Source organism: Carassius gibelio, chromosome A13 (genome assembly GCF_023724105.1).
Source record: "Carassius gibelio isolate Cgi1373 ecotype wild population from Czech Republic chromosome A13, carGib1.2-hapl.c, whole genome shotgun sequence".
NCBI lineage: Eukaryota > Metazoa > Chordata > Actinopteri > Cypriniformes > Cyprinidae > Carassius > Carassius gibelio.
This window is the reverse complement of record NC_068383.1, coordinates 18,790,227-18,817,598: the sequence shown is the minus strand read 5'-3', so window position 1 is coordinate 18,817,598 and position 27,372 is coordinate 18,790,227. Positions and strand designations below refer to the sequence as shown.

Here is a 27,372-nt window from a genome sequence, read left to right as displayed (position 1 = left end):
AGATATCAAGACAATCACATAATGCTACATTAGATTACTTTAAAATAGAAAGACTCAATCCAATTGCCACATTTAATTGTTTCTATCTTTTCACAACTGCTGTTGTAGAACAGTCAGATGATTTCATTAGACAAGCATTCATTCATCATAGCACTAAAATAAATACACTGGCAGATATGATACTTTGTAATTCTATGATACTCAAATAAGATTTCCTGTTTCACTAAATTAACATAAGCAAAAATTATATTTAATTATTTTAATTTATATGCACCAATTTTACCAATACATTTTTTACATGTATTTTCACAAAGATTTTAATACATGGGAAAATGGTGCATCGTGGCTTCATTGAAAATTTTGGGTACAAATGATGAATTAGATAGTTTTCACTGTTGCTTGAGATGTTCTCTTTAAAATATAACTGCTGACGTGACTGAGCACATAATAATGAGCAGACAGAAACGTATGAATAATTCCTAGTATTCCATGAATAGATCCCTCATAAACTAAAATATTCAGATGCAGTTAAAACATTTAAATGGACCAGTACATGTGATGGTCCTCTCACAACGAAATGTGTCCTTGCCATGGGTCACACCTCAAGACACCTGAGCATGCTTGGTGGCAGATCTCCAAGCCTCGGTTTTTCAGCTCTGGTTTAAACCAATAAGTCTTGCTGGCTGATCTCTAAATGTCAGCTATTTTAAGAGCACATGTATTTTTACAGCACTGCGTGAGAGTGGTAATACATGTGGGAAGAAACCTCCTCTCACCCTTAAGACAGAAACAAATAAAAAAACAGAAGTCTAGTGTAGCTCAGGTAAAGTGTTAAGCACTGACTTTAGCTTAGAGATAAGCAGATCTTCTCAAAAAGCTTGTTGGATGTAGCCATTTTAAAAACAAACATAAGCTGCATCCGAATGCTTTCCTACTATACGGCTGACAAAAAACAGCATAAAAAAAAAAAAACTAAAACAAACAGTAGTAAGTCTGAAGCCACAGTATTCATACTTATGTATTACTACTTCCAGCAAGATTCTGAACTGTGCATCCAAAGGACACTTTATCACCCCACAAGGCCACATGAGAGAATTTATAAATGGCTGTTTAGTGACATAACTGACGCTGATAGATCACATGACTATGAAAACATTGCGAGTACGTCCAGATTACATTCATACTACACATATTCACATTAGAACACCATTTAGCTGTAACCCGCTTTTTAATAAATCTTGTTTTCAACCTTGGAAAATCATCAATACACACCATTTTTCAAGTTTAAGTCCGGCAACATAAATCTACTCTCCTGTCTGGTTTGTTTGTCGGACAAAACGGCAGTTTCGAAGTAATGATTGGCCAGATCGCCTGTCAATCAAACACCCGGCGAAGGGTCAACTGAGAAGATACCTCGAGTATCCACTGGATCTCTCCAAGGAAATCTGCCTGGAGTGTCCATGACAGTGCTGCAATACAATATGCATCACATCCCACCAAGAAGGTTGGGCACTTTCTCTTTCAGACAGTGGATCATAAACATTCATAACTCCACTCATATTCAAACCTCATTATCGACCACTATTAGAAGAAAATTAGAAACCATCATAGCACTAACAGGCCTCTAAAAGGAAGGATAAACGGGGACTGGTAGGAAATGAATTTCCAGGTGTGTGTGGTAGGACTATGAGGATGAATCACTCTAGAGGTGGAGCCCATGGGTAAGAGGGGCTGAGCAGGAGTGAGTTAGTCCCACCAACCTGCAGCAGTCCCCCGACAGGGAGAAGGGTGACAGTGGCACGTTTTTCTCTGACAGCGGAGAGCAGCATCGATCCAGGTCACCGTCTTCCTCAAGGGAGCAAAGAGGAGCACGCAAGTCCTCCATCTTCAGCTTCCAGTGGGATGAGACCTCCTCGAACACCTCGTCATCTCCCATCTCCTCCATACAGCAAGACTCGCTGACTTCCAGCATAGTGCTGGATGACTTGGGGATGTGGAGCCTTGGAGCGTAGCTTCCCATTTGAGATGCCTGCAGACTTCCTGCGGTGGACGAACGGGTGAACGGGAAGATGAGGTGCAGGAAGTTGGAGCTTCTTTGAAGGTCTGAATGGGGAGGAGCAGGGGGAGCCAGGCAGTGCTCAGGCCCTGGGTTAGAGATGTATTTATAGTTGTTGAGGAAGGATGGAGGATGGAAAGCAAATGGAGGCGGAGAGTAAGCTTGACTATTGAGGGCTTTGATGTGGTCACCTTGCAGGAGTTCTTCCTTCTCTGCTCCCAGCTCCCCATCCGAACATGTGTGGTCTATAAAGTGAAGACCGTTGCATAGGCCGTCCATCTTTTGTCCCACGTCATTCAGTGACTTTGAGAATTTGAGACTGCCTCCATCTGGTTTCAAGTTGACTGATGGTTTGAGTAGGGAGAGCCATTCTTTTCCAAACAAGGTCCTATTCTTGGGTTTGGTGGGGGAGTCCAGGCAGAGCGTGGTCATGGTGACACCCTGAGATGCTGAGCTTTTACCATTAGAGTTCAACAGCACTACAGTGGCCTGTAAAGGCTTCTGGTCCTGAGCGAGGTCATTAGAACTGTATACGAGAGGACAGGGATGGAACAGAAAGACAGGTACAGAAACAGAGATGGGAAGAGAGAAAACAGACGTAAAGAGACATGCAACATGCATTAGAGAACAAATGGAGAAAGATTACAAAAAGACAGGTGGGAGGAACCGTGAGGAAGGTTTGAAAACAAAATGCCAGAATCAAGATGGATGGCAGTGTTGGCCCAATGATGTTTTGACAGTTCTGGCTCTCTTTGGATCTTTCGCTCTCTTTCAGAACATGACCATACTGCAGGACCATACACAGAGGATTCAGGCTGGAGTTGGGGCATATCTACCTGCATATATCTTGGTTCGAGGGCGTCACTGAAGTCCTGGAGAAACTGCAGGGTGCATTCACAGAGGTCGGACTTCCAGCCTGTATGAAAACAGAGACCACAGCAGCAAATTAGAAACATTAACTAAAGGAGTATTTCTTGATGGAAATCCCAGTCCACGCAGGGCATCAAAATGTTTTACGTAAATGTAGCTTATGGTTTTTGGTTCGACTTGAATTAAATGCATTACAGCCACATAGCCACTGCCACGACACTCTGTAAATCTTTTTATATATGCGACTATACAGGACTGTTCAAAAGTTTTGAGTCAGTAAGACTCAAGGTTAGTGTTCTGATTTGGTGGGACTTGTTGCAGTCTTGCAACAAGTCTTGTTAAGCACGACAGACTTTAAAAAGTTTAGTTTTTAAAAATTTACAGACCCCAAATGTTTGAATGGAATATGTGGTGTATGGTTAAGTTTACTATATGCAAGACCAATTATGAAATTATGACCAATTGTCAAAAAGAACACACATCACTACTGTATTTTAACACCTTAATCTAAATTTCTTGAAGATTTCTCATATAAGACAAATAAAAACTTGTGACAAAGGGAATATCCTACCCTTAAACTTATTTCTCTCTCTCACACACACACACACACACACACACACACACACACACACACTAATATTACCTGGGCTTTTGAATCAAAGCAGCATGGATCACATGCACAGTGTTTGATTCCATCATTTATGTCCCAGACTAATTACCTATCGATTCTATCTGTAACAAACAGAGAATCTATAGCCCAGGGCCTGACAAGGATCAATACAGGACAGAGTGTCCGGAACTGCCCTCTACAAAAACATACACACAAACACCGAAGCTGACACGCACAGTCAAACACACACACATCTTTGATGAATAATGTTAAAAAATAAAATAATAGTGTGTTTTTAGGCATGATTAGTGTGGAAGTAAAATGCCTGAGTGACGGCTTTATATTAGCACATCAATTCAGACTCAGCCATAACTTCATATGAGTCACACTCACATTTATACACACACTTTTCTGTTTATGTTACTTGGGAATTGAAGATGTGAACATTTTCAAACATTTAATGACACTTTCCACAAATGGGGAACAAAATAGGGCCTGGGGAAAATGCTGATTGTCTGTCTCAGGAGATCAAAATAAATCATACAAAATAAAACATTTATTTTGTATTCATTATTTATGCGTATTTCGTAACCCCATTACCAAATGATGTTACTTTTTAGGTGTTACTTCATAGTCATACATCCTATATACATATAAATACTAGGTAAATGCATATAGTCTCTAATACTAATAGTATTTAAAACACACACACAGGATTACTGCTTCACATGCTTTACCAATAGTGTAAAGTATTTAGCCAAGTTGTGACAACAGTATAAATGTGATTAACTGTGTCATTTCGGCTCCTTGCAGACCCGGTCAGCAAGAGAGGGTGTATTTTCGAGCCTGACAGGGTGCATGTTTGTGAAAACTCCCTCTGAGATGTGATAATACACACACAGCCATGTGTGAGTCAACAAAAACCACTCAAACCTTTGACAAAACCACATACTCACTGGAGAAAATTGGATAGAGATGAGGCACAGAGTCGTACACGTAGGGACACATGAGCAAAGACGCTAGGAATGGGAAAACAGTCCTGTGGTTATAGAACTCACCTCTAATACATTTCAGTGTGTAAATTCAATTTATCAGTGGGTAAATTTGTGCACATTTAAAAAAAGAGAAAAAAAAGAAGAAAAGATAAACTTGTTTGTAGAGGCAAGCAGTTTGTCTCTCAGACACACTATGGGAGTTATTTAGAGATAACACAAAGTCATTTATTCTCGATCACGAACCTGGCACTGATATTTGCTCAAACCTGTGAAACAAGTGCTTCTGAAACCAGAACAGAAATTTATAAACGCAGCCGTCCCTGTGTGTGCTTCTAGTGAAGATGTTGACAGCATGGTCTAATGCCCAGTTCACACTGACAGCAATTTTGTCACTTGAGGTTGCCAGGTTGGACTCAACTTTGAGTTTCTAGACATGCCCAAACAGGTGCTTTGTCACTCATTTCAATGGATGTGTAGAGTTGAATCAGAACTAAATTGAATGGGCAGCAATTCAAGAAATCTTTAGCTTCTTTCCCACATAATTTTGATATTTTAAATGTTTATTTTTTGTTGTTGTCAGATTCTTATGAGAATCATAAGAAGTGCATGCATGCAGTTTAGAGGGAACATTATTGGTATGTAACAACATACTAACTTCCACTAGACTAAATTCAAACTGAGAGACAGTCCCAACCTAAACTCACATTACTGGTTGAGCCACTGTTGGTATGTTGTTATGTTGGACTGGTTGGGATGCACAAAACAAACAAGCAATGAGCAATGTTTACAGTTTTCAGAGGAGTCAAGCTACGAATAACTTACTATGAATTTGTGAAAGTCACTGCACAGTGAACTGAGAAAATACAGTACCATTAAAAAAAATGAATAAGCAGCACAACTTTGTAACATAATAATTATAAATGTTTCTTGAGCTTCAATGTAGCATATTAGAATGATTACTGAAGGATCATGTGACACTGAAGACTGGAGTAATGGTGCTGAAAATTCAACTTTCCAATTAAGGGAATAAATTACATAATAGGAAGTTGTTATATTTCTCAAAATTAGTGTTTTTACTGTATTTTTTTATCAGATTAATGCAGTTTTGCGTTGACAATAAATCTCTCTCTCTCCATCACCTGAGAATGCCAAACCTCAAAGTAAATGTTTGTGACTTGATTTATGTTATCAGAGAACAGACAGAAGAAAGAATGAACATGCAGGATAAATAAGAAAGGAAGAGTAGGTCCTTGCCTCCAAATCTAAAATCTACTCAGCAAGCCTTCATAAGCCCTCCCTGTCTCTTTCTTTCTCCACAAAGCTACTGTAAAGTCTGTGTGTGCGCCATCAGCCTCCAGAGGGCTAAATTGCTCCTAGTGATGGGTGTTATTCTGGGACACCGTCCTCTCTCCATGGTTCCATTCATCACACACACACACACACACACACACACACACACAGAGAGAGAGAGAGAGAGTACAGTGACCAAGCATCTTGGGCCAAGATTACACGCTCTAAAACCTTCACTCAGCCCCAACACAAGCACAAGTGCAGAAAAGGCCAAAAACTGGGGTTAATACACAAACTAAATAGTTTTAAGTCATCACCTGACACCCTGGATAAGAACCACTAGTGTAAAATGTAGTTAATTAACTTGAAGTCATTTATAAAACATGGTACTGCTGCATGTATTGTGAATAAGAACATTATATCAGTAACTTACAGGCCTAATAAAAAACTCTGACAATAAAGGTTAATTCAGAGTATGTTAATGAAGAAATAAATGATTATACAATGTGGGTTTCATTTCAATGGAATTATTGCTTAAGTGATAAAACTCCAGTGTGACGCAGTCAGTAAGAATGTGTTTCATAATGAGGTGGATTTTACTGGCGTGTGATCGTTTGGACTGAGTCTAAACAGCAATCAAAAGGAAAGTAGGAAGAAGTTGTATACAGAAACAGAATGAAAGGCAGAACTAAACACAAAAGCATTTAAACAGACTGTTCAACCTGAACCAATTTTCTGGAAGCATAATAACTCTGCAGCTAATTGTTTGTACATTATCATCTGCACAATTCGAGACGTCTACAGAATGATTATGGAAATTAATGCAGATGCTGCCAAATTAAAGGTCTGTCAATCACATGTGACATTTGACGTGATGATTCAGAGGGGATCAAAACAGATGTTCTCTAATGAACCAAAGACAGTCTACCCTCTTCAAGACCATAATGTTGATTTTCCTCTTTAAGACCATACTTGAACTGAGTACACTTGATCTGCAAGTGACACAGTCCCCATCTACTATTGGACAGACAAAAGAAAGTCCCGCCCCAAACTCACACCATTGGTAGAGACAATGTTGCATAGTTGGACATGGAATACACTGATTTTCATTATATGAACAAAAAAGGAAATCGCTCAACCAGAAGGTTTCTGGGTAATAACAACATTGACATGGATCAGTTGAGTGTGTTGTTTTGTTTGATTGCTTAATGTGAGGCTGAAATGACAGAGCTGACAGGAACACCCCATGGACCTCTATTAGGACCCTTTGGGTTTCTCAGCAGTCAAAACCTCGTCATGCAGCAGGAGTGCGTGTCAGACACTGAAGTGATAACAACTGTAATGGGACCTCTCATGTTATTTGTCCTGTCTGAGACAAATGAGGTCTGGAATGCTGAGATGATTTTTTTCCACTGGGGATGAACAACGATCATCCTGATGCTCTCTGGTGCATGTAAACAGTCAATTGAATGTGCTACAGTACATGATGCTCTGAAAATAAATGAAGACAAACTCTAGACTTATAAAAGCAATAAAGCTCTAAATTATAAGGGGGGAAAAGTTATTTAGTTTTCTTAATTTTTAAGTTATAAAACTTTTAAATTATAAAAGTTCTGTACAAAGTCCATCTCACCTTATGTACACTTCAAAAGGTGATCTAAGGTAAGCTACATTTGAACTCTACCACTGTTTGCAGATGTCATTATGGTATCTACTGTACCATATATACAATGTGCAAAATAAGGACTCAAACTGGACCACACATTCAAACCAAATGCGAAAACAGCCTTAAAGTGCTCAAGGCTTCAACATGAACCCGAAGTCTTCAATAGCTGAATGTCTTGAACTAAACCTGTGAAGTGTTTCTCAGAGCAGGTGACCCTGAGATCTATTAATTCATGTAAAGAGTTTATCTGTTAAGAGGCTCAATGTTACGCAGAAGTGCAGCAAATCTCCACTAAGAGGAAGGGATCCATGTTGTGAAGTGAAAGCGCCTGACAGACCTGATCCCAACATGAACCCACTGGCTAACATAGTGCTATCTGTCTTTAAATAGTCAAATCAAGATGAATGTTGGGTAGGAGTTATTTGAATAGGGTGAAAACAAATCTGTTTTCTTGGAATAAACCAATAGTTAGTTGGAATCCAAGTCCAAAGTTGGTTTAATTTCATATAAAAATAAATAAATCAACAAAAAGAAAGAGCATTTACAACAAGGGCAAACATACATAAATATACATAAGTGAATATGCATAGCTATTGAAGCTCGATTACATTCATCAATGCATTTTAAAATGCCTCTAAATGCAGTTCATTATGCCACGCAAATCACTTCATACAATAGAGATTTCTGTAAAACAAAAATACAACATTAGGGCCTTTCGCATCGATTTAGATCCAACACTACATACAGACGATTTTGCACAAACTATTTCACATTACCTTTAAAGGGTTGCATTTGCACCGACAGGGTGTACTAGTAAGTGACATAAGCCAGTTACAGCCACCTCGTTTGTGCACGGTGTTCACCAATGGAAACAAAGAAGAACAATGTTAACAACAATGTCAAAAAGGGGGTAGTTCCACAATTAGTGTTGGTACTATGAAAAGGTTCCCGCGGTGCAAAAGGCACTATTATTCAATTTAGTTCAATGTTAATTAGGGCCTCACTTGATTAAAGATTTTTCTGATTCAACTAGTAGTCGTTCATTTTAAGCATTAGTCAAATAATTGCATGTTTATTAATAAATCATTTCAATCATGCTAATGATAGTTTAATTGTTTACATAGCCTAATAAGCGCTAAAGCTAAATTAGTGTTTCGATGCGGTTGCATGCAAGTTTCATACAGATAACATCATCTGAGAATATTAGTTTTTTTCAGATTTGAATTGTTTCATTTGACAGTGGACATTTCACTCTCTCTCTTTCTCTATTTATCTAGTTAATGTCTGTAAGGCAAGTATACGCAGAATTTCTCTGTCAAGTTCACAGTGGACGAGATGGCAGAAAGCACATCCTGTTACTTAAATTACTTAATTATTTCAGATTATTAACCATTTGAGGTCAATGAATGATTTGTATTGCCACAAAATACCGCCATTAACGATCTGTCCATCACGGACTGTGCGACCTCACTGCTTCCTGTGGATTTTTTTTTTCCGCGACTAAGCGACTAAAAAAATTTTGGTCGACCAAGCCTCTTCTCTCTGACTAAAGGTTAGTCGACTATTACATAATTTTCTTTTTATTTATTTATTTTTGCTGATCCGAAATTTGCTGATCCTTGACTCAAAATCCGTAATTTGATCTGAACCGTGACTTTTGTGATCCGTTGCACCACTAAAGGGCAGATGCATCTAGCTACCTAATGGCGCTTTAGCATAGACATTTAAGGGTAACCATAAGCCCATTTACTACAGAGGTTTGTTATGGCAACAGAATATTAAATGCAAGAACACATTAAGTATACAGCGGATGAGCACTTGCGAGCATTCAGGTCTCATTTGCGTAAGAGCATTCAATATGTTTCAAGCCCATGGCACGGTGTTCATTAAATATCAGACAGATATATTTATATAAACAGATAGACTAAATGACTAAATAAACAAGTGTCCTTTTAACATGGAAAGGAGAGTTCAAGATTGGATAATAAACAGACTAAGTACAAAGCTTCTTTGACCTGAAAAATAAATAACTAGTGTGAAAGAGTCTACATAAGCATAAAATGAGCCCTTGAGTTTTTTTTTTTTTTTATTGTCTGCTTGCTTCTAGGTCAGACAAAATGTCCTTCCCATCTCCTTTGCATCAGGCAAATAAATATATTTCAGTCTGAAAAAAAAGCATTGCTTAGAAATCCTAATGGAATAAATTTAGGAGAGAATGAAAGTATTTGCAGACAGCAGGTGCAGGCCACTCTCTCACTCTCAGTAGAAGAGGAAAAGGAAAAGGAAAAGGATTTTCATACCTTTGAAATGTTGCTGGACCTGCTTGCAGAATGACCAAGCGGTTTCTCATTCTGTGGAAGAGAGAAAAGGGCAGAACAAGTTTGAGAACAGTGCTTAACCATCATTTCAACAGAGACTAAGAGAACAAGCACAAAGTCACATGTGACTGAATGCTTTTTAATAGCTCAGTAAACTTCAGAATCTTTCAAAGGAAACACAGCTACACATTTTGTAATTTAACCACATGATTATGATAATTAATGGCCTTTATGCTCAACACTTCTTGGCTGCTTAATTCCACCCTTAAACATTGAAGAGGGCTGTCTTTTTCCTACTGTGATATTATTTATACGTAGGTCAGTTATGACTGTAATGTAAGAGGTCTGCTATATTTCACAGCTGGTTCTACTCTGAGACACCGATTTATTCAACTCCAATATATATATATATATATATATATATATATATATATATATATATATATATATATATATTTTAAAGTAATGTAATGTTAAGCAAAGGTAAAGCAAAGCAAATTAAAATATTTGAAGAAGGGCAGTGAAAGGATCGTAATAGTGACCGACTGATTAAATGGTCGATTAACAGAAGATGTAGGCCTAGTTCCTCTGCAAGAGATCCTCAACAGCTTTGTCAATGGATAGTTAGCAATTTTGGTTTTCAGATTGTGTTAATATGAAATAAAACACTGAATTAAATGTACAGTGTTTTTTGTCTATGAACTGTATGCACTACTTATATCAGGAAACCCTTCTCTCTAGATATCAGCATTTGCAATTCAAAAATCATCAGTTTGGCTCTTGTATTTCCCTCGTACATTCCTTCTTCAGGTGGCTAAATTGTGCTTAGACTCGCGTAACAATGACTGAAAAACCCTTCTTCACGACACTTAACAATGGCTGTTCAAGTACAGATTTACTCTTTTCTTGGTTGAAGACATCAGTTAATAGTAGATTGAAAGTTCAAAACTGTAAGACTGTCTAGAAAAAGAGGCTCACTGAAACAGAAAGACTGACTGAATACATGCAAACATAAAAATGAACTATGAATCAAACAGAAACCTGAAATCTGGATATATATAAAATCCTGAATAAGAAGTCTTGATACTTTTATACTCTTTAACATTTATCTTGTTTTATAACAAATATCTATCTTTTATAAAACAAACGTTTTCTTTTTCTCTATGTATGGACATACATATATACATATGAATATGCAGTTAAATTAACATTTATTTTAAGTAGAAATATTTTGTAGCATTATAAAATGTCTTTACGGTCACTTTTTATCAAATTAATGCATCCTTGCTTCATGAAAGTTTACATTAAATAACAAAAAACTATTCCCAAATTTTAAATGGTAGTGTATATATGCATGTTATTCTATATGTAGTTATGATCATTTAAAAAAGCATGCCACAAAGTAAAAAAGACAAAAAAGAAGAAACAAATGATTACTTTCTTAATGAAAAAAATTTATTTCTTAATTCCTTTTCTTTTTTAAAATAATTTTTTAGGCCAAATATGATTCTATTGTGTTCTTGAGAGGCTTCACAATAGTCTCCGTAACAAAATTTGCTTACAACCTTGCATCATTTATAATGCAAAAAAAAAAGAAAGAAAAGATAACACTTCAAAACTTTGAAACAATCTGCAGGATTACATGTAGAACAGAAGAAAACCAGCACACACTCATTTAGCATTTCCAGTCCTGCGTGAATTATGAGGCAGAAACGGTACTAATATCAGTGCTCGGCAGAGAATAGCTCTGCAACAATGAGCCATGATTAGTGAGTGGGTGAGTGTGTGAGAGCTCATTGTTTTCCCTCTGAACTGAACTGTAATGGTGAGGACCCAATATGTGTGAGAGCATGTGCAGCAACAGAAGGACATACTCTTTATCTTAAATCATTCCTGTGCTTTTCACTCCCGTCTCTAGCCCTGCTCTGTTACCATGGAGATGGCAGCGAACGGGACCGAGTGCTGGTTCCTGTCTTTCTGTTATTAAAGGATTAGTTCACTTCCAGAATAAAAATGTCCTGATAATTTACTCACCCCAATCTCATCCAAGATGTTCATGTCTTTCTTTCTTCAGTTGAAAGGAAAACATTCCAGGATTTTTCTCCATATAGTGGACTTTAATGGGACCTAAGGGGCTGAAGATCCAAATTGCAGTTTCAGTGCAGCTTTACGTAATTTGAAGACGAGCATTTGTGGTTAAAAAGTGGTTGTGTTTTTTTTTATTTTTTTTTTTTTAGAAAATTACTGATTGTTTGGCCAGATAAGACCCTTATTCATCAGCTAGGATCATCTAGAGCCCTTTGAAGCCTCACTGAAACTGAATATATGAACACTATATGGAGAATAATCATTAAATATTGAATAATCAATAATATTTTCTTTTCCACTAAAGAAAGAAAGACATGAACATCTTGGATGACATGGAGTTGAGTAAATTAACAGGAATCATTTATTCTGGAAGTGAACTTATCATTTAAGCAGAATTTCATCCATGCTACACATCTAGTCATCTTTACCATATTACTGCACACAATCAAGGTGATGGTCATTTTCAGTCAAGTAAAAAGTTAAAACGGGTCACTCTGTAGAGCACACATGATTAACTGTTCATTTAAAATTTAGCAACATCATAAATAACAAAAGATTTAGATACATCACCGTACTGGTGAACTATTCTAACTATGGCAATTTAAGCAGTCTATTTAATTATTTATTAATCATTTTACACCAAACAACGTCAAAGGCTATATTCATGGGAAACTAAAATAAATAAATAAAGGTTTAAAATAGTATTAATAACAATACTTCAATAAATTGTATACAATAATTTATAAAACAAACAAAACAAAAAATTACAAAAAAATCCCAACAACAATTACATAAATTTTTTAAACCCTTATTTGGTAAAAATTCTAAAATTTTCTCAAGGAGAAACTTAAAAGAAAAAAAAAATCCATTAATGTACAGTACTTTAAGTAAACTGTTTCCATTTACATTCAAGGAAGACTTATGTAAGTGTTATGATTAAGGTCAAAGTTCATCAACTTATCTCTCTTACTGCAGGCCACATGTGTTTGTCTCTTATCGCTCACTGTGACACATCATGCTGTCAAACCTCACACTAGGTGACCTGGTGTTGCCCACAGTACATCACTCTTAAAACACGCTCTGGAATATGACTGTTGTTCACATGCATGCCAGGCATTTTAAAATTAAGACGGTTTAAAGGAAAAAGCGTTCATCAGAAATTATTACATTTAAAGTTTACATTTAAAAGAAAAACATATGAAGAACATATAACCTCATGCTACAGATACAGCTTAGCACATGAGGAGGGACAGACAGCACATGAGATCACTGCTACAACCTCACCATCACTGTCTTTTTTTTTAATCTCTCTCTAACCTTTTCTCCCTCTTCATTTCCTGTCAGTTCATGTTTGACTGGCCTTAATGACACAAAACAATTCTCAGGACATGAACTCACTTCCCATAAACAAACCATAAACAAAACAAGAAATGGCACTGTTCCTCAAAGCATTACAGTCAAAAGATGTGATCATTATTTAGCTATGTAGTTTACGGAGCAAAAATCAACCCATTAACAGTTTAAGTAGCCATAACAAAAGAAAATGCGGACTTGGCAACTCGAGTGGTTCACAAAAGAGTTCTTGCCTGTGCAAAACTTGGCATCACATTGCTTTTGGGTGTTTGCCAGAGAATTGAAATGAGGTTGCTAGGGTGTTAGGAACGGTTGCTAGGAGAGTGGTCACTTCAAAAAAGTAACAATAGACCTCTTCTCAAAAATAAGCATACAAAATGTGCAGTTATGCGCCAAGGGAAATAAGTGCAAAATAAAAATGAACTCAAATAAACCCTGGTTGATCTTGAAGACATCTTGCTGTACTCTGAAAATGCAACAGTTTGCAGAGCAAGTGTTCATATTGTTGATGTGACTAATGTTTTGTGTCTGCCCCAGGCTAAAAGGGACATTGCTGTTAATGCATCCAAGGTCACGACTTGTTTGTTAAGAGCAAAACAGCTTGGAATTTACAGAAACGATCAGCGCTGAGATCACTGGCTCTTTTTACTGAGAGAGTTATATGAGTGTAAACAGAGAGAAAGGAGCGAATTAAAATGAAGAAAAACAAGCAGCAGAATTAAATCAGCAGAACAAACATCACGATCTGGAGGAAGGGTGAAAAGGAGTTTGAATATCGGCTGATGAAATTGCACCTTTCACATTTAGTTATAGATATTTCCTTTCAGAAGACAATAATCAAGCGGCCCACATGTCATATTTCACATCATTGCTTCCTGCAAGGCAGCAACATCCTCCAGCACAACAAAATTAAGCCATGCACAGTAAACAGACACAAGAGAGATAGATGCTCCGATCATGAAGGCAACCATCCAGAGTCCAGATAGAAGGACAGAGAGCAAAATAGCATTAAAGACCATGAAATAGTTTAACACAATTTTCTTTCCTGTGTTGACGTAAATCCCACTGACACAGGAAGTTGAAATGGGACATTCATGTACATCACAGCAGGGCAACAACCACCATTCATACTATTTTATAATTACTTATGGCCAAAATGTCCTCCCAAGCTCCCTAGCTCTGCTAGGACAGAAAGATATGTTTAAAAAAGGATGACCAATTACGTAAAAACGGAAAATGAAAATGAAATACAGCAAAAACATTTCAGTTTTCATGGTGAAAAAGTGCAAAGATGGACAATAGCTAAACATTCAATATTTGATGTTCTGATGTCAGAAATATTAAACAATCAGCACCAAAAAATAAATAAAATATAACTACTCAACTTTTTTTTTTGTGATTAATACAGGCTAATTAACTGAATGTGACAAGGCAAGAATCCCAGAGCTCTTTTAAGCATATTAAGCATGTGATTAAGAGTGAATGTGTTTCTTCTATCTTTATTCTCTATAATATATTTAAATCTTTTAATTATTGATGATGAATACATAATAAAAGCCAACTGAAATAAAAAACTGTATATGCAGATCAAATGAGTCATGGATATTTTTGGTTAATCTTACTGGAAACTTTTGAATGTGTACAGTATATCATGGTCAAAATTTAGGAGAACATGGCATAAAAATAGCTTTGAAGCTTAGCTGCACCAAATTCTTGTTTTCATGAGGCAGCTGGGACAGTCCAGTTTAGAGTCCCCAAACCCACAGGCCTTAGCTCATAACCCTCAACACAAACTAAGACCCTCAAGCCCCAAGTCACACCATTTGCATAAATCCTCTAGAAGCAACACAACAGAAAGACTGCATCAAGGTTGTGTAGTGCACCGGATTCAGAATACACAGTGCACATCGAAACTGTTTGTTTATCGAACAGATCAGAGCCATTGCACAAATAGCAGTAGTGAGAGTCAAACAAGCTTTAACTAGAGGTTTTCAAATCCTGTCATGTCACGCGCAAGCGAAGCATGCTGGGATCATCCACTTCTGCAATGAATTTCATGCAGTATTTAACTTGACATCAACAAGTGATTAGCTTGGCGATTCAGCGGATCGCACCCCATTCAAACGTTTAATTTACACTAATCAAAAGCTTTGATCTCACACACATTACACAGTATAATCTATACTCTCTGAAATGACACACGTGTGAGCACAAATATGATTATTTTACAACTTAAACTGTAAAAATAGTGAGTAATATGATTAGAAAAGTTCGAAACAGCCTGCAATGATTCTCAGGGTGAGAGAAACTGGGAATGTAACCCTATCTTGCAGGAAGTGCGCCTAGGAGCATTTTCCTGTTTGAGCTCATGATTTTTACACAATGGTGGCTCGAAATCCAATATCAAAAAATCTGCACACAGGCAGACAGCGATTCATACTCTGGGTAATGAAAACAATTATGTGTCTTTTTCCAGTTAAGAGCTGTTGTTTACCCATCTGACCTGTCAAACAAACCCCAGCTCTCTGAGGCCCATGAACTGGAGATCACATGACCACATGTGAAACTGAGCCCAGCTGACCGAAGGCCAAGCACCGGAGCACTCTCTCTACTGAATCACAGGAAACTGTTCTTTCTCAACAACTGAAACGGGGAACAGGGTTGTACTTTAGGTCCACTCATTTGTTCCACTTAATCTTGTTCAACCACATGCTATACACATATATATTTTGTTTGTATGTATGTGTATATATATATATTTGAATCCTTAATACAGTTAAGTTCACATGCAGTGCGGTTATTTTCAGGACTCACAACCGCATTCTGAGCTAGTTATCTGTCACGTTATAAAGTGCGAGAGAGACGCTCTGCTGCACAAATGCGTCAAACAAACCCCATGGTGTGTGTTTTCATGTGTGGTTTCAGTAACTTACAGTGATGGAGAAAAGAGCTGTGTGTCATCTGAAAGTTTAGATCCGCTCTCCACCCAAATATAAAAGCTGCTGTCAGTTATTGAAGATTTGATGGATGAACTTGTTGCTCAATTGTCAGAAATGTCTGTGTGTGTGTGTGTGCACGTATGTGTGTGTGTGTGCTCTTGGATGGGTTAAATGCAAAGCACCAGTTCCGAGTATGGGTTACCATACTTTGCAAATGTCACGACTTTCACTTTCACAAGTGAGTAAAATCGAAAATCCATACATGATATATCCAAGCATAACAGACCACAACTCCTCAAGTTTTTGCACATCCGCAATACATTCACTTGCACATTAACTGACATCCTGTCATTGTTCTAATCTCTGCTGAGGGTTATCAGTTGTTTTAATGACACTACATCCCTATAGGAAACACTGTTTTAGTCATTCATTTTTTCTCTGATGCTGGATTCAAAGTCACTCCTAATTAACTCAGGCCAGTCAAGACTAATTAGTTTGCTGACACTGGGACCTCTGTGTTCCCCCGTGACCCTCCGGACTGTTCCCTCATGTCTAAATGCAAATAAGAGGTCATTCATAGATGATAAACAATCCACTACAGCCTCTGAAACCCCATGAAGATGTAGTTCATAATTATATTCACCAGAATGACAATGGCAATGCACGAAGCATAATCAGACATACAAGCAAACAAGCTACTGTGCAAATATTTATGATGATGATGCTAATGATATGTGTGGTTTGTGTGCATAAATCTGCTGCATCTCAGCTCAAGTGAAAGAGACAGTTTACCCAAAAGTCAAATAGCTGTCTTTATTTATTTACCCTTATGTCATTCTAAATCAGTAAGCTATACTCTTGATTACAAAGCAAGATTGGTTGAAGAATCTTAACTTTTATCAACACAAAGTTCATAATTTCCACGTCTATCAAGCTCCAAACATGACAAAAACAACACAACTGTGTGCTATTTTCCAAAATGTAAGCCTCCTTCACTCATATCTCCCATTAGAATAATAATAAACACTGATGACCACTATAAAAGCATGGGGTAAGTAATAAACAGTACATTTATAAATGATTTATTATTATTATTATTAATATATTAATTTTTCATTATTACTAATATTTTTATTCATGATACATTTAAACTTTTTATTAATCAAAGAATCATTAGAAAAAAATGCTTTCTACAAAAATATGAAAAAATTTGAACGATTTCTGAAGGATCATGTGATACTTAAGACTGAAAATTATGTTTGGCCATTACAGGAATAAATTACATTTGAAAGAATCTCACCATCCCTGAACTGTTGAATAATAGCTTGAACACAGATCTACAATATTTCAAGTCATACAAGCAAAAAATGAGCGGAATTTAAGCCATTATTCGCTGACAGTATTCCCCTGCAGTGATGTATATTTCGATTAAAACTCACCAGTCATTTAATGCTAAATGTACATATGAAAAAAATCATATTTATACTGTTTTTTTTTAAATGCTTGAATTATTATCAAATTCAAAACCCTTTTGAACCCTGCAGAACGATGTTGACGTTTGAAGACACTGCAGGTCGTCCCAAGTGAACTAATTTTGCTAAGTGAAGGGATCCACAGATCGACCTGCTCAGTGTGTAGGAAGCAGTGAGCACGACATATACAGTAGCCCATGTGAAACGGACGGTAGACTGCTATAGAAGAGAAACAGCATGGCAGTAATGGGGATAATCTGTAACATACAGCAGAACCCTCAGGCCTTTCAGTCCCTCAAATCACTGAGTCATCTCTAATCAGACTCTATCTGCCTGTCTGTCTCTCTCTGGTCTGGAGCAAAGACGACTGGAGCGTTTTGTCTGACACAGGCACACTTCATGTGTTCGCTAATGCCTTCCTCTCCAACTTCTCTCCAACAGGTTTTATGTTGTGGGGGGGGGAGCATGTGATCGCTAATCTCTGTCTCCCCCCTCCCAAACGAGATGATTTCACACAAAGCCTACAATTTTGTGTGTCTGTCAGTGATGTGATTTGCTGGTGCACCATCACAGACACATGTGTCTCTATCGCTGGGAGGTTTTTGTACGAGCAACTGAAACGTCTAAGGCAGAGTAAATGGTGTAACGATGAACTTAATCTCATGATGTGGCAGTATATTAACAGACATTATTTAAAGGCCCATTATTGAGATTTAATGACACATAATGGCTTTGAGAAACAGTATAATCACTGAACTAATGTGGCCGTCACTGCAAACAGACAAAGCAGTGGGACACAAATGGGTCGCAGGTCTGGTCTGATGTTCTGGTCGCAGACAGCATTGCTGAACGCAAATCATAGAATTGGCAAAAAATATAAAAAATAAAAGAGGAAAATGTATTCCATATATTTTGTTGTTAATATCCAATCAAACGCTAGTATTTTGTAGCAAATTCTGCTTTTTTATTTGGTAGAAGCCAAACTAAGCAGATGTCCCACAGATAGGCTGGGTGATATTCTTGAAAAACATACAAACATAGAATAAAACTATGCAGGATAAAATAAGATATATAACCCAGAAATTGGGTTTAACTAGCAACAGGGACAAACATGGTCTGTTTCGACCACAATGTGTTTGGTACGGTTAGTTATTGACTCTCGAAAGCATGAAACTAGGTGCACAATATTGGTGTAAGTGGCCAACATTCTATATATTTAAGCATATATTAGATATATGTTGTCTGACGTTGGATATTTGAATATTTGAATGTTTATGCTCATTTCACCCATTTTAGATTACCATTTGCCATCATCTAATGATAATCTTTAAAACACTAATAATAATATAATAACACCATCAAATCTAATCTTTGGCAAATCTCCACTGAATAATCATTTTTCATACTGTACATTATAATGCTGTGATGCCTAAATTAACTTGTAACATTTAAAACGACTGAATGTTTTATTTTTTATTCAGACAAAATGGTGTAGAATTTAAAATGTATCAGTTATTAGCCATTAGACGAAAACAAATATTGGCTTATCAATCAGAATAATATTGGTGCAATCCTACAAAACCATCAAAATTCAGGAGATGTCTAGAAAAATTAAAAAATTCAGCATACAACATTAATATTTTAGCATACTGTTAGGTTTGTAGTAATATTAATACATTTTGATTCACAATTTAAGGACAATTTTGTATGATAAATTATTTTGGAACTGTATTTTGTCACCACTTATATAAAATATAAAATACTCAATATAAAATATAGGTCAAATCAAGATGCCTGGTAAAAACAACAAAACTATACACAAATTCATTTTTACTGGCACAATATGAGTGAAAACTGATTCAAAGTAAACTTTTCACCAGTTTTTTTCAGTGTACATAATTGTTGAGTTTGTTAGGATGTCTGTTGGGCACCGTTATTTTGCCAAGTATGACATGTTTCTGGATCAACATCTTTTGATGATCCTGGATCAACATTGTCCAAAAATGTCCATTCCCTACCCGTAAGCCTAATCCTACCCATTATTTATTCCTAAAATCAGTGGGAAATTATAACTGATTAACAAGGGTGTGGAGGCATCTAACCCTAATCGTAAGCCTAAAACAGATATTTCCTGAAAAGTTATTCCTCAGTTCTGATTGGTTGATAGGAAAGTTGTTCCAGGATCAACAAGGATGTTGATCCAGGAACATGTTGTACTTGGTGAAATCCCGTTCACCGTGCTCTGTATTTGTGTGATGACCCCATCCGGACAGTCAGTATAACATGACATAAGCAAAAAAATTCAACAGTAATCCCGTCTCGCTTCAGATATAAAAAACCCTCACCTGAGCATACATCTACTGCGAGAAACAGACAGACGAAAGGGGGGTCATTCAGGAAACACAACCAGGGAACAGAAAGCACATGAAAGCACAACAAATAGCTGCATTGTTGGTTTAAGAAAAAAAGCCCTCTGCTCACAGTTGATGCTGAAACTGTCACACTAGCGCTCAGAAACTGCCTCATGTCTGTAACACAACAACAGGCCTCACAATAGCCAACCATGGAGACGGCAATCTCACAGCTCTCCTTTCACATGAGCACAATGACACACGCAAACACACAGAGCCTCAGCCGTAGCAGACTGACAAACAGCAACCCTCTAAACTGCGAGTAAATCACTCCCATATATGACTAAATCTTCACTCTGGGCGACTACATGAGGTCTAATATTAGCCAATGGCTAATAAATTCTGATTTTAAGTTTAGAATGGATATATTTTCACTCGCCAAACATTCTGACTGAACGCTTCAGAGTTTCACTCTCCGTCAAGCGACTTGTGATTAGTGATGGGTCGTTCTTGAACAATTCGTTCATTTTGAACGAATCTTTAATGTGACTCGGGACTCCTCCAGTCATTCTCGGGAGTGGTTCGTTCAGTCGCGCATGCCCAACATCATACGGGTTCTGGACTGAAATTAGTTCACCTGTTTTGAGTCTTCGTGTTTTTCGAGTCATTCATTCATCACGGTACAACCCCATTAGCTTAATCTATGCAGTCTGAGCCGGAAAAAAAGACTTAACAATAAAAATAATCAACTCTTTATTACCTTTGTTACCACATTCAGTGTTATGGAAAAGAACCATCATGACAGAAATTCACACATTTATAAGAAATATAAGAAATAAAAAGCTACAATTTGAGACCAGAAACGCATCACGTAACTGTAGGAGTTAATAATAATAATAATAATAATAATAATAATAATAACTATGCACCCATTTGGAAGGAAATGTATTTCTCTATCCAATGCTGTCACATAAATTGTCAAAAGAACAAACGACTCGAAAGGTGAACGAATCAATTCTCTTTCCGGCTCAGACTGCATAGGTTAAAGCTTAAGGGGCTGTTACGTGATGAAGGAGCGACTCAAACCCAAAGACTTATCCGATAAGAGGTGAGGTGAGCTAATCATAGACTGAAGACCCAGGTAAATAATGAATAATTTATTTCTGTTTCTTATAGCATTATAGTTCTGTATTGTTTGTAGTGTGATCAACGTTTGCGTTAGTAGACATGTTAGGGAAGTAACACATATCATTTGAATTACATTTTGCTAAAATAAACTAAATGTACGAAATGACGCAAAAAAAGATTCTTTCATTTTGCTGAACGAGACTCAAACATCGGAGTCGGTAAAATTATCCGAACTTCCCATCACTACCTATCTAGTGTGAAGGCGCACGACTCTCCATCACTTTGGTGGGAGCAGATTGAGCGAGTGTCTTATAACATGCAGAATTGACGCTCTACATGTAACAATGTACTTTGTTGTATTTTCCTGTCAAAATAAAGTTTGAGAGTTCAACTGGATTTTTTGAACTGCCAGGTTCTCCGGTAGTGGGCGGGACTAATGTAACGGTAATCCCATTGGCTGGCGCTCACTTATTATTGTCCCTGTATTGATTTCAACAAATCAGTTTGAAGGAACCAACACAACCTTATTAATATTCATGAATCCAGCAGCTCATTAATCCTTAGTGCGTTTTAATACTGTTCTTATTAGTAGAATTGGTATTAATATTATCATCTTATCAGTATAATTGTTAGTTTTTTTCAATTTTACAGAAACACAGAATGTACAAAAAAGCACCACCCTAAATTCAGTTAAAGTGTCTATTGATTCATACATTGTTACCTAATTTTAATATAGAATATTAAAGTTCTATCATTAAATAATACGTGATTATCATAATATTATATAATAATGCTGACTGATGTTAGGGTGTACTTTCAGAAATGTAAAAAGTCTGGTGAGTAAACTAAAGAATTAACTAGCTAATGGCGATTCAATTGCCAAGGTGTCCGTAGAGGGTTGCAGAGGAAAGACAACACCAAAACATCACAACATGTGTACCTGAATCTTCATTTTCCAACAGGAATGCATTGGTGAATCCTTAAGGAGAAGGTTGTCCCCTCCGTTACACACACACACACAAACAAAGCCTTGCTGAAGAGGTTACATGTCCCTCGTGTAAATCCTGTTGGAGAGGTAAAGCTGATAAATACGGAAGTGGTGTGGTGCAGGATGCAACAGAGGCAGATCCAACCGTCCTACATCCACATTTCTTTTACAACAGACAGAGGCAGATCCACGCAAGCTCACAGAGCAATGAGAGATACTAGCCCGGGCTTGCTCTCTCAGCCGGTAAGTCCAAAAACCAGCTACTTCCTCCAGCTGACTCCAATCAGCAGGAACAACCCAATGCCTCATGCATTATTTATGAGGGGGTGGAGCCGAGTGTGCTCTTTGGCCGTCTGTGTTTCACATCCCCACCCCCATCCTCCTAACCCAAAGTCCCTCCCCCTCCGAACTGTCATGTGTCCCTGCGCTTGGTTAATGCGCACCCTGCCGTCCTCTCTCATCCTCCGGTGGATTGGCTGTAATGTATTTAAGACTGAACTCTCCCGCAGAAAAGGTCAAGAACCTCAGTCAAAACAATTATTTTAATTTATCCAAAAACACTGATTAAAGAGGCTCGCTTACAACGAAGCACCAGAAGCTAGACAGAGAGAAAACAAAGTCAAAGACACACTGCAGAGAGGTTTGGGTCATAAGGGCGGCACATCAGGGAGCGCAAATTGCAGAATCGAAAGTGTAGCTGAAATATTGCTGAAACCAAGGACATTTAGGATTTGCATCACATTAAGGCATATTATTTAGCACTAAAACTAACTAAATAATAATAATAGCTTCAATAATTATTTTGTCTTGTGGCCTATACTTTAACATCTGTTAGGCAGCTTGCTTTGGGTACTTAATAAAAAGACTAACACAGTTTTAACTCTTATATACGGTATATACAGATTCCGAAATGGGTTTTTAGAGCCGTGTACAACTTTTATGGTCTTGCAGAGGAGGAAATGTATGAGTGAAATAAGGAAATAAGGAAATTGTGGTCACAGCTAATAATGACTAAGCAGTTTCCAGTGAAGCAGTTATAAAGTACAATACAAAGAGCAGTAGATACTAAGAGAATTCCTGCTCAAAATACCTAGGGAGACTGTAGGTGTGTACGTGGGCATGAGAGAGCTCCTGCCTGGGTCTCGTGTGCACACCTGAGGTCTACTTTAAGAGCATGTCAAGCCCTTAAGCTGGATAATGAACTAAGTGTAGCCTGTACCTTTCACTTTCATTAGCTTGTCCTTCTAAAAGCCCGAAGCTCTTAAAAACCTCTGCTTGCTGCTATTTAAGTCCTTTACAGACTTTGCTCTGTCAACACAGTATAGATTACTCATTCAAGCACCTGAATGAAAAACAGCCAGTGTTTACTTTATGTACTGTGAGGTTGGCAAATACTTTTTCTAGTGCAGCTATTGAGATTTTTGCAATGACTGAGAGGACAACATCCACTGTGAATGCAACGATATTTAATTACAGTGAAATGTTTAATAGAAATAATTACAGTCAGAAGAGTCACAGTTCACTAGAAAATATTTAATCCTTTGTTGTTCAGGTTTCATGCAGTGCTGTCCAAATCTGAATGTCATGTGACAACCCATAATCAAAGAAATCAAACAATGTAAATGAGCTCCACTGTGACGACATGTGCTAAGAATATACTTAATCAGTTTCATCATCACAATGACCACTGAAAATATGAATACAATTTCAGGAAAATTATCTATGAGCAAAGTGGTGTGAAGTATTCCATGCATAAATCTCCCAAAACTGAAATATGAGGAACAAAATCACAATGTGCCTTGATGTTGTTGGGTATTTTTTTTAATGACAAGTGTGGTTTCACAGAGAGCTGGTTCATCATTCATGTGATGCTAGGAGTGATATATTAACTTTACTGCTTGTTACAAGGAGGAAACAGCTAAATTATAAATTTTCACAGGAATAAAAACATATTTTTTAATTAATAAAAAGCAAAACACCATTTCAAAGCTGTTAGGAAACATTAAAGCCAAGTAAATTTTCTCAACTGGTGTGTTATTTTCTAAATAATATTAATATAAAAATATTTTTTTTTAGTAAGTTAAAAAAATAACATTAGTTTTTGAGCATCTCTGTTTATTATAATTAATAATATACAAAATATAAAAAACACAGTTGCATTAATTAACTTCATTGCTCTGGTATTCTTTTATAAATATTTTTTTTTCTAGTGAGTAAAATCATATTTGAGCATCAATATAGAGCATATTTAAGTAAATAACATTCATGCTGTTTGCAGTTTCTTGGTTATTAAGAAATTATTAAAAACTGGTGTGGTGTATTTCCTTAATAATATTAATATTATTATTTTATTAATTATTATATATTTATTTTATTATTTTGTCTACTGAGTAAAAAAAAAATAGCAAATCGTTTTTGAACATCAATTAATTTTTTTTTTAAATAATATTAAAAATGAAAAAGGGGGTCAGCTAAAATTAAATTTCATGAATTTGTGTAGAGTGGCAAGCTTTCTGTCCGCACACACATAATAGAGACGGTGCTAAAAGCAATGAGACAAATCATTCAGGAGACTGCCGAAAAATAAAGGGGTGGTGGCATAGAGAAACAGAGAGAGAAGAGACGAGTGAAATGAGGCACTGAGTGAATCACGGAGGGGTAGGTGAGGAGACTTTGAGACACTTTGAGCTAAATGTAGTGAAGAGGATATCAAATAACCCCTGAAGCATGAAATTGCGATGTAATAGTCCTTTCAGATCATATTCAAAACTTCTCACAGGGGTCAGGGATTGCCAATCCACACACAGACTCTAAGGGAGACAGAAGATGAGGTGGTGCATGGCAGCCATCAACAGAATGGTCATATAAGCTTCCTACATCCGCAGCTTTCAAATCTATTTTTCATCTCTCAGCTCTCATTTGCATGTGCATTTTTAGTGTTGGGCTGGAATCAAGTGTGTGTGTGTGTGTGTGTGTTATACAGTATATTTAAATAACACACTAAGTTCTGAAAGTGAAACTAATTACTCTTCAATAAATGGAAACTTTGAAGTGATCCCTTCTGAAAACAGAAGCTCTGCTTTTGGGATGTTATTTTTCCAGGCCAGGACGGAGTGGAAAGCACATCTGAAGCAGGTCACCCACTTACTGTACACCCCAGTGATGACTGCTTTACTGAGAGCTGCAGATATGAATCAATGCCAGTCACTCAATTCCCATCAATCAGTTCTCATCAAAAGCAACAACATCAGAGAGATTAGCCAGTTCAACTAGAAAATTAACACTTATACTCAGTGAGCATCAATTCGTGAACTAAATACAATTGTATTATGAATTTACATTTTTATCAAATAATTCAATAATTTTTAACAAAAATTGTATAACAAAATGTTATACAAAATATTAAAATACTAAAATATTAAACTCCGGAAATTATAAGAGGCAATCGATAATTAATATTTTTCTTTCTTGTTTTCTGATAGTTACGACTTAATTTTCTTGTGATCTCGACATAATAATAGTTGTTCTCTAAGTTACACAACTGCGCCAACAAGTGGCACTATAACTGATAGGGTGTTGTGTACTGTATATCCACTTTACTGTATGGGTTTCTATCCACTTTACTGCATGCGTTTCTTCGTGATCATTATAATTTGTGCAGTATTGATCATAACTGTCATTTAATTAATTCATAAATGTTAAATGCTTGAATCAATGATTATTTTGTGTATTGTTAAGGTCTTGGTAGATACATGACTCATCACATAACGAAAGTTGTTTTATCCTGATCGCGACTTTAATTTTCTCATGATCACAACTTGACGAAATTTGTTTTCTCCTGATCGCGACTTTAATTTTCTCTTGATCTCATCACAGTTTTGCTACCGTAATAGCATTCTGTTTAATAAACTGCTTATTAAAACCAAAGCTGACATCACTGTTTAGTATTCTGTTATGGTTTATTTCAAAATCACAGGATTATGTCGCAAATTAAGTCGTGATGACAAGAAAAAAAATGATCATAATCCATTACCTCTTATAGGACTTCTGTATTAAACTGTTATTTTTCTAACGATATTATAATCATATAAAAAAAGGACGGATGTATAATGCATCTCGGCTGGACTATCTTCATGATACATTAATTTCAAGGCCTTACAGACATTAATCCAGCAGGACAGGACCCATGAGGGCTCATTTCCATCCAAAAAGCTTGATTTTACACTGAATATTAAAGTGAAACTGATGTTATAGGAAGTGATGCAAAAGAAGGCATTTCCAATCATACTAAATAGAGAAGTGATTTTCATGAGGACAGGAACATCAACACTTACGTTTGATTTCTTTTATAAGCCACAGTGATAATAATACAATTATGACATTTATTATCATGATATTTAACATTCAGTAAACGTCTTCCTTCTGCCATTTTAAAGCTTATCTTATGAAAAAGCCTTAAACATAAAGATATACAGAGATTATCTGAAACAACAGCTGAAAAGAGCACGGATGACTGACACTGACATGACCAATAAAGTAAAAGCAAGACACTACAGCTCTGCTATCTTCTAAGATACTTTCTTGATTTTAGAGCATCATATTGTTAGCTTAGCAACATGCTAACATCAAATGTCAAATTTTCTGTATGCTTCGCATGAGGAGTGCTACTTAAATAATGCACATGAGTTAGAAAGTTCCAAACCACTTACTTAGAAGAATATATTTTAATTATGACTGTCTATGTAGACAGAAGACAAGACAGCTCACTAAGTTTTGAAAACCGACCCAATTTTGTTTGCATGCTTGAGGAGAATTGGTCTATGCTGAATCACAAAGAACAGATAACTTCTTTGAAGCACCTTAACCTGGTGATTGTGGACACAAACACTGGCCTGACTGCATGAAAAATATCTAATTTAAAGTGAAATCAAGAAAGGGCTTTGACAGTCCTGTCTAACCTTGGCAGTCTATAAGTGTAATTAAGGGAGATTAAACACTATTTCAGGCCTACTTCAGTGAGATGAGCATAAAGTTTAAAGAGCAGTCTCTATTCCCAGGGTAGGCTGTAGTTAACCCAACGCCTTTATTTGGGGAGAGAAGGGGAGCTTTTAAAGTCCCGCTGATGTGAATGGCTTGTAGTCTGGGTTCACAGACTCGAGACTGTGATCTTCGAAAGCAGCCAGCACAGAGTAATGGGAATGTTGGTTCAGGAAACTGCACAGCTGAGGCTGCGATTGGGTTCAGGATG

General features: G+C 36.8%; 1 protein-coding gene across 6 annotated transcripts in view; it reads right to left on the bottom strand.

Moving 5' to 3' along the window:
* LOC128026410 (E3 ubiquitin-protein ligase MARCHF8) overlaps positions 1–27,372 on the bottom strand; it is an 80,506-nt gene that overhangs the window by 11,765 nt on the left and 41,369 nt on the right. For 4 of the 6 annotated variants that reach the window (XM_052613518.1, XM_052613513.1, XM_052613515.1 and 1 more), the window contains exons 3-5: positions 9,788–9,838; positions 2,893–2,972; positions 1,761–2,582 (exon numbers count right to left, since the gene is read on the bottom strand). In XM_052613518.1, coding sequence (XP_052469478.1) covers positions 1,761–2,582; positions 2,893–2,972; positions 9,788–9,838 — 953 coding nt within the window. Of the gene's footprint in view, positions 1–1,760; positions 2,583–2,892; positions 2,973–9,787; positions 9,839–22,076; positions 22,436–27,372 lie in introns of those variants that run through there. The other 2 variants (XM_052613516.1, XM_052613517.1) reach the window with 2 other exon arrangements.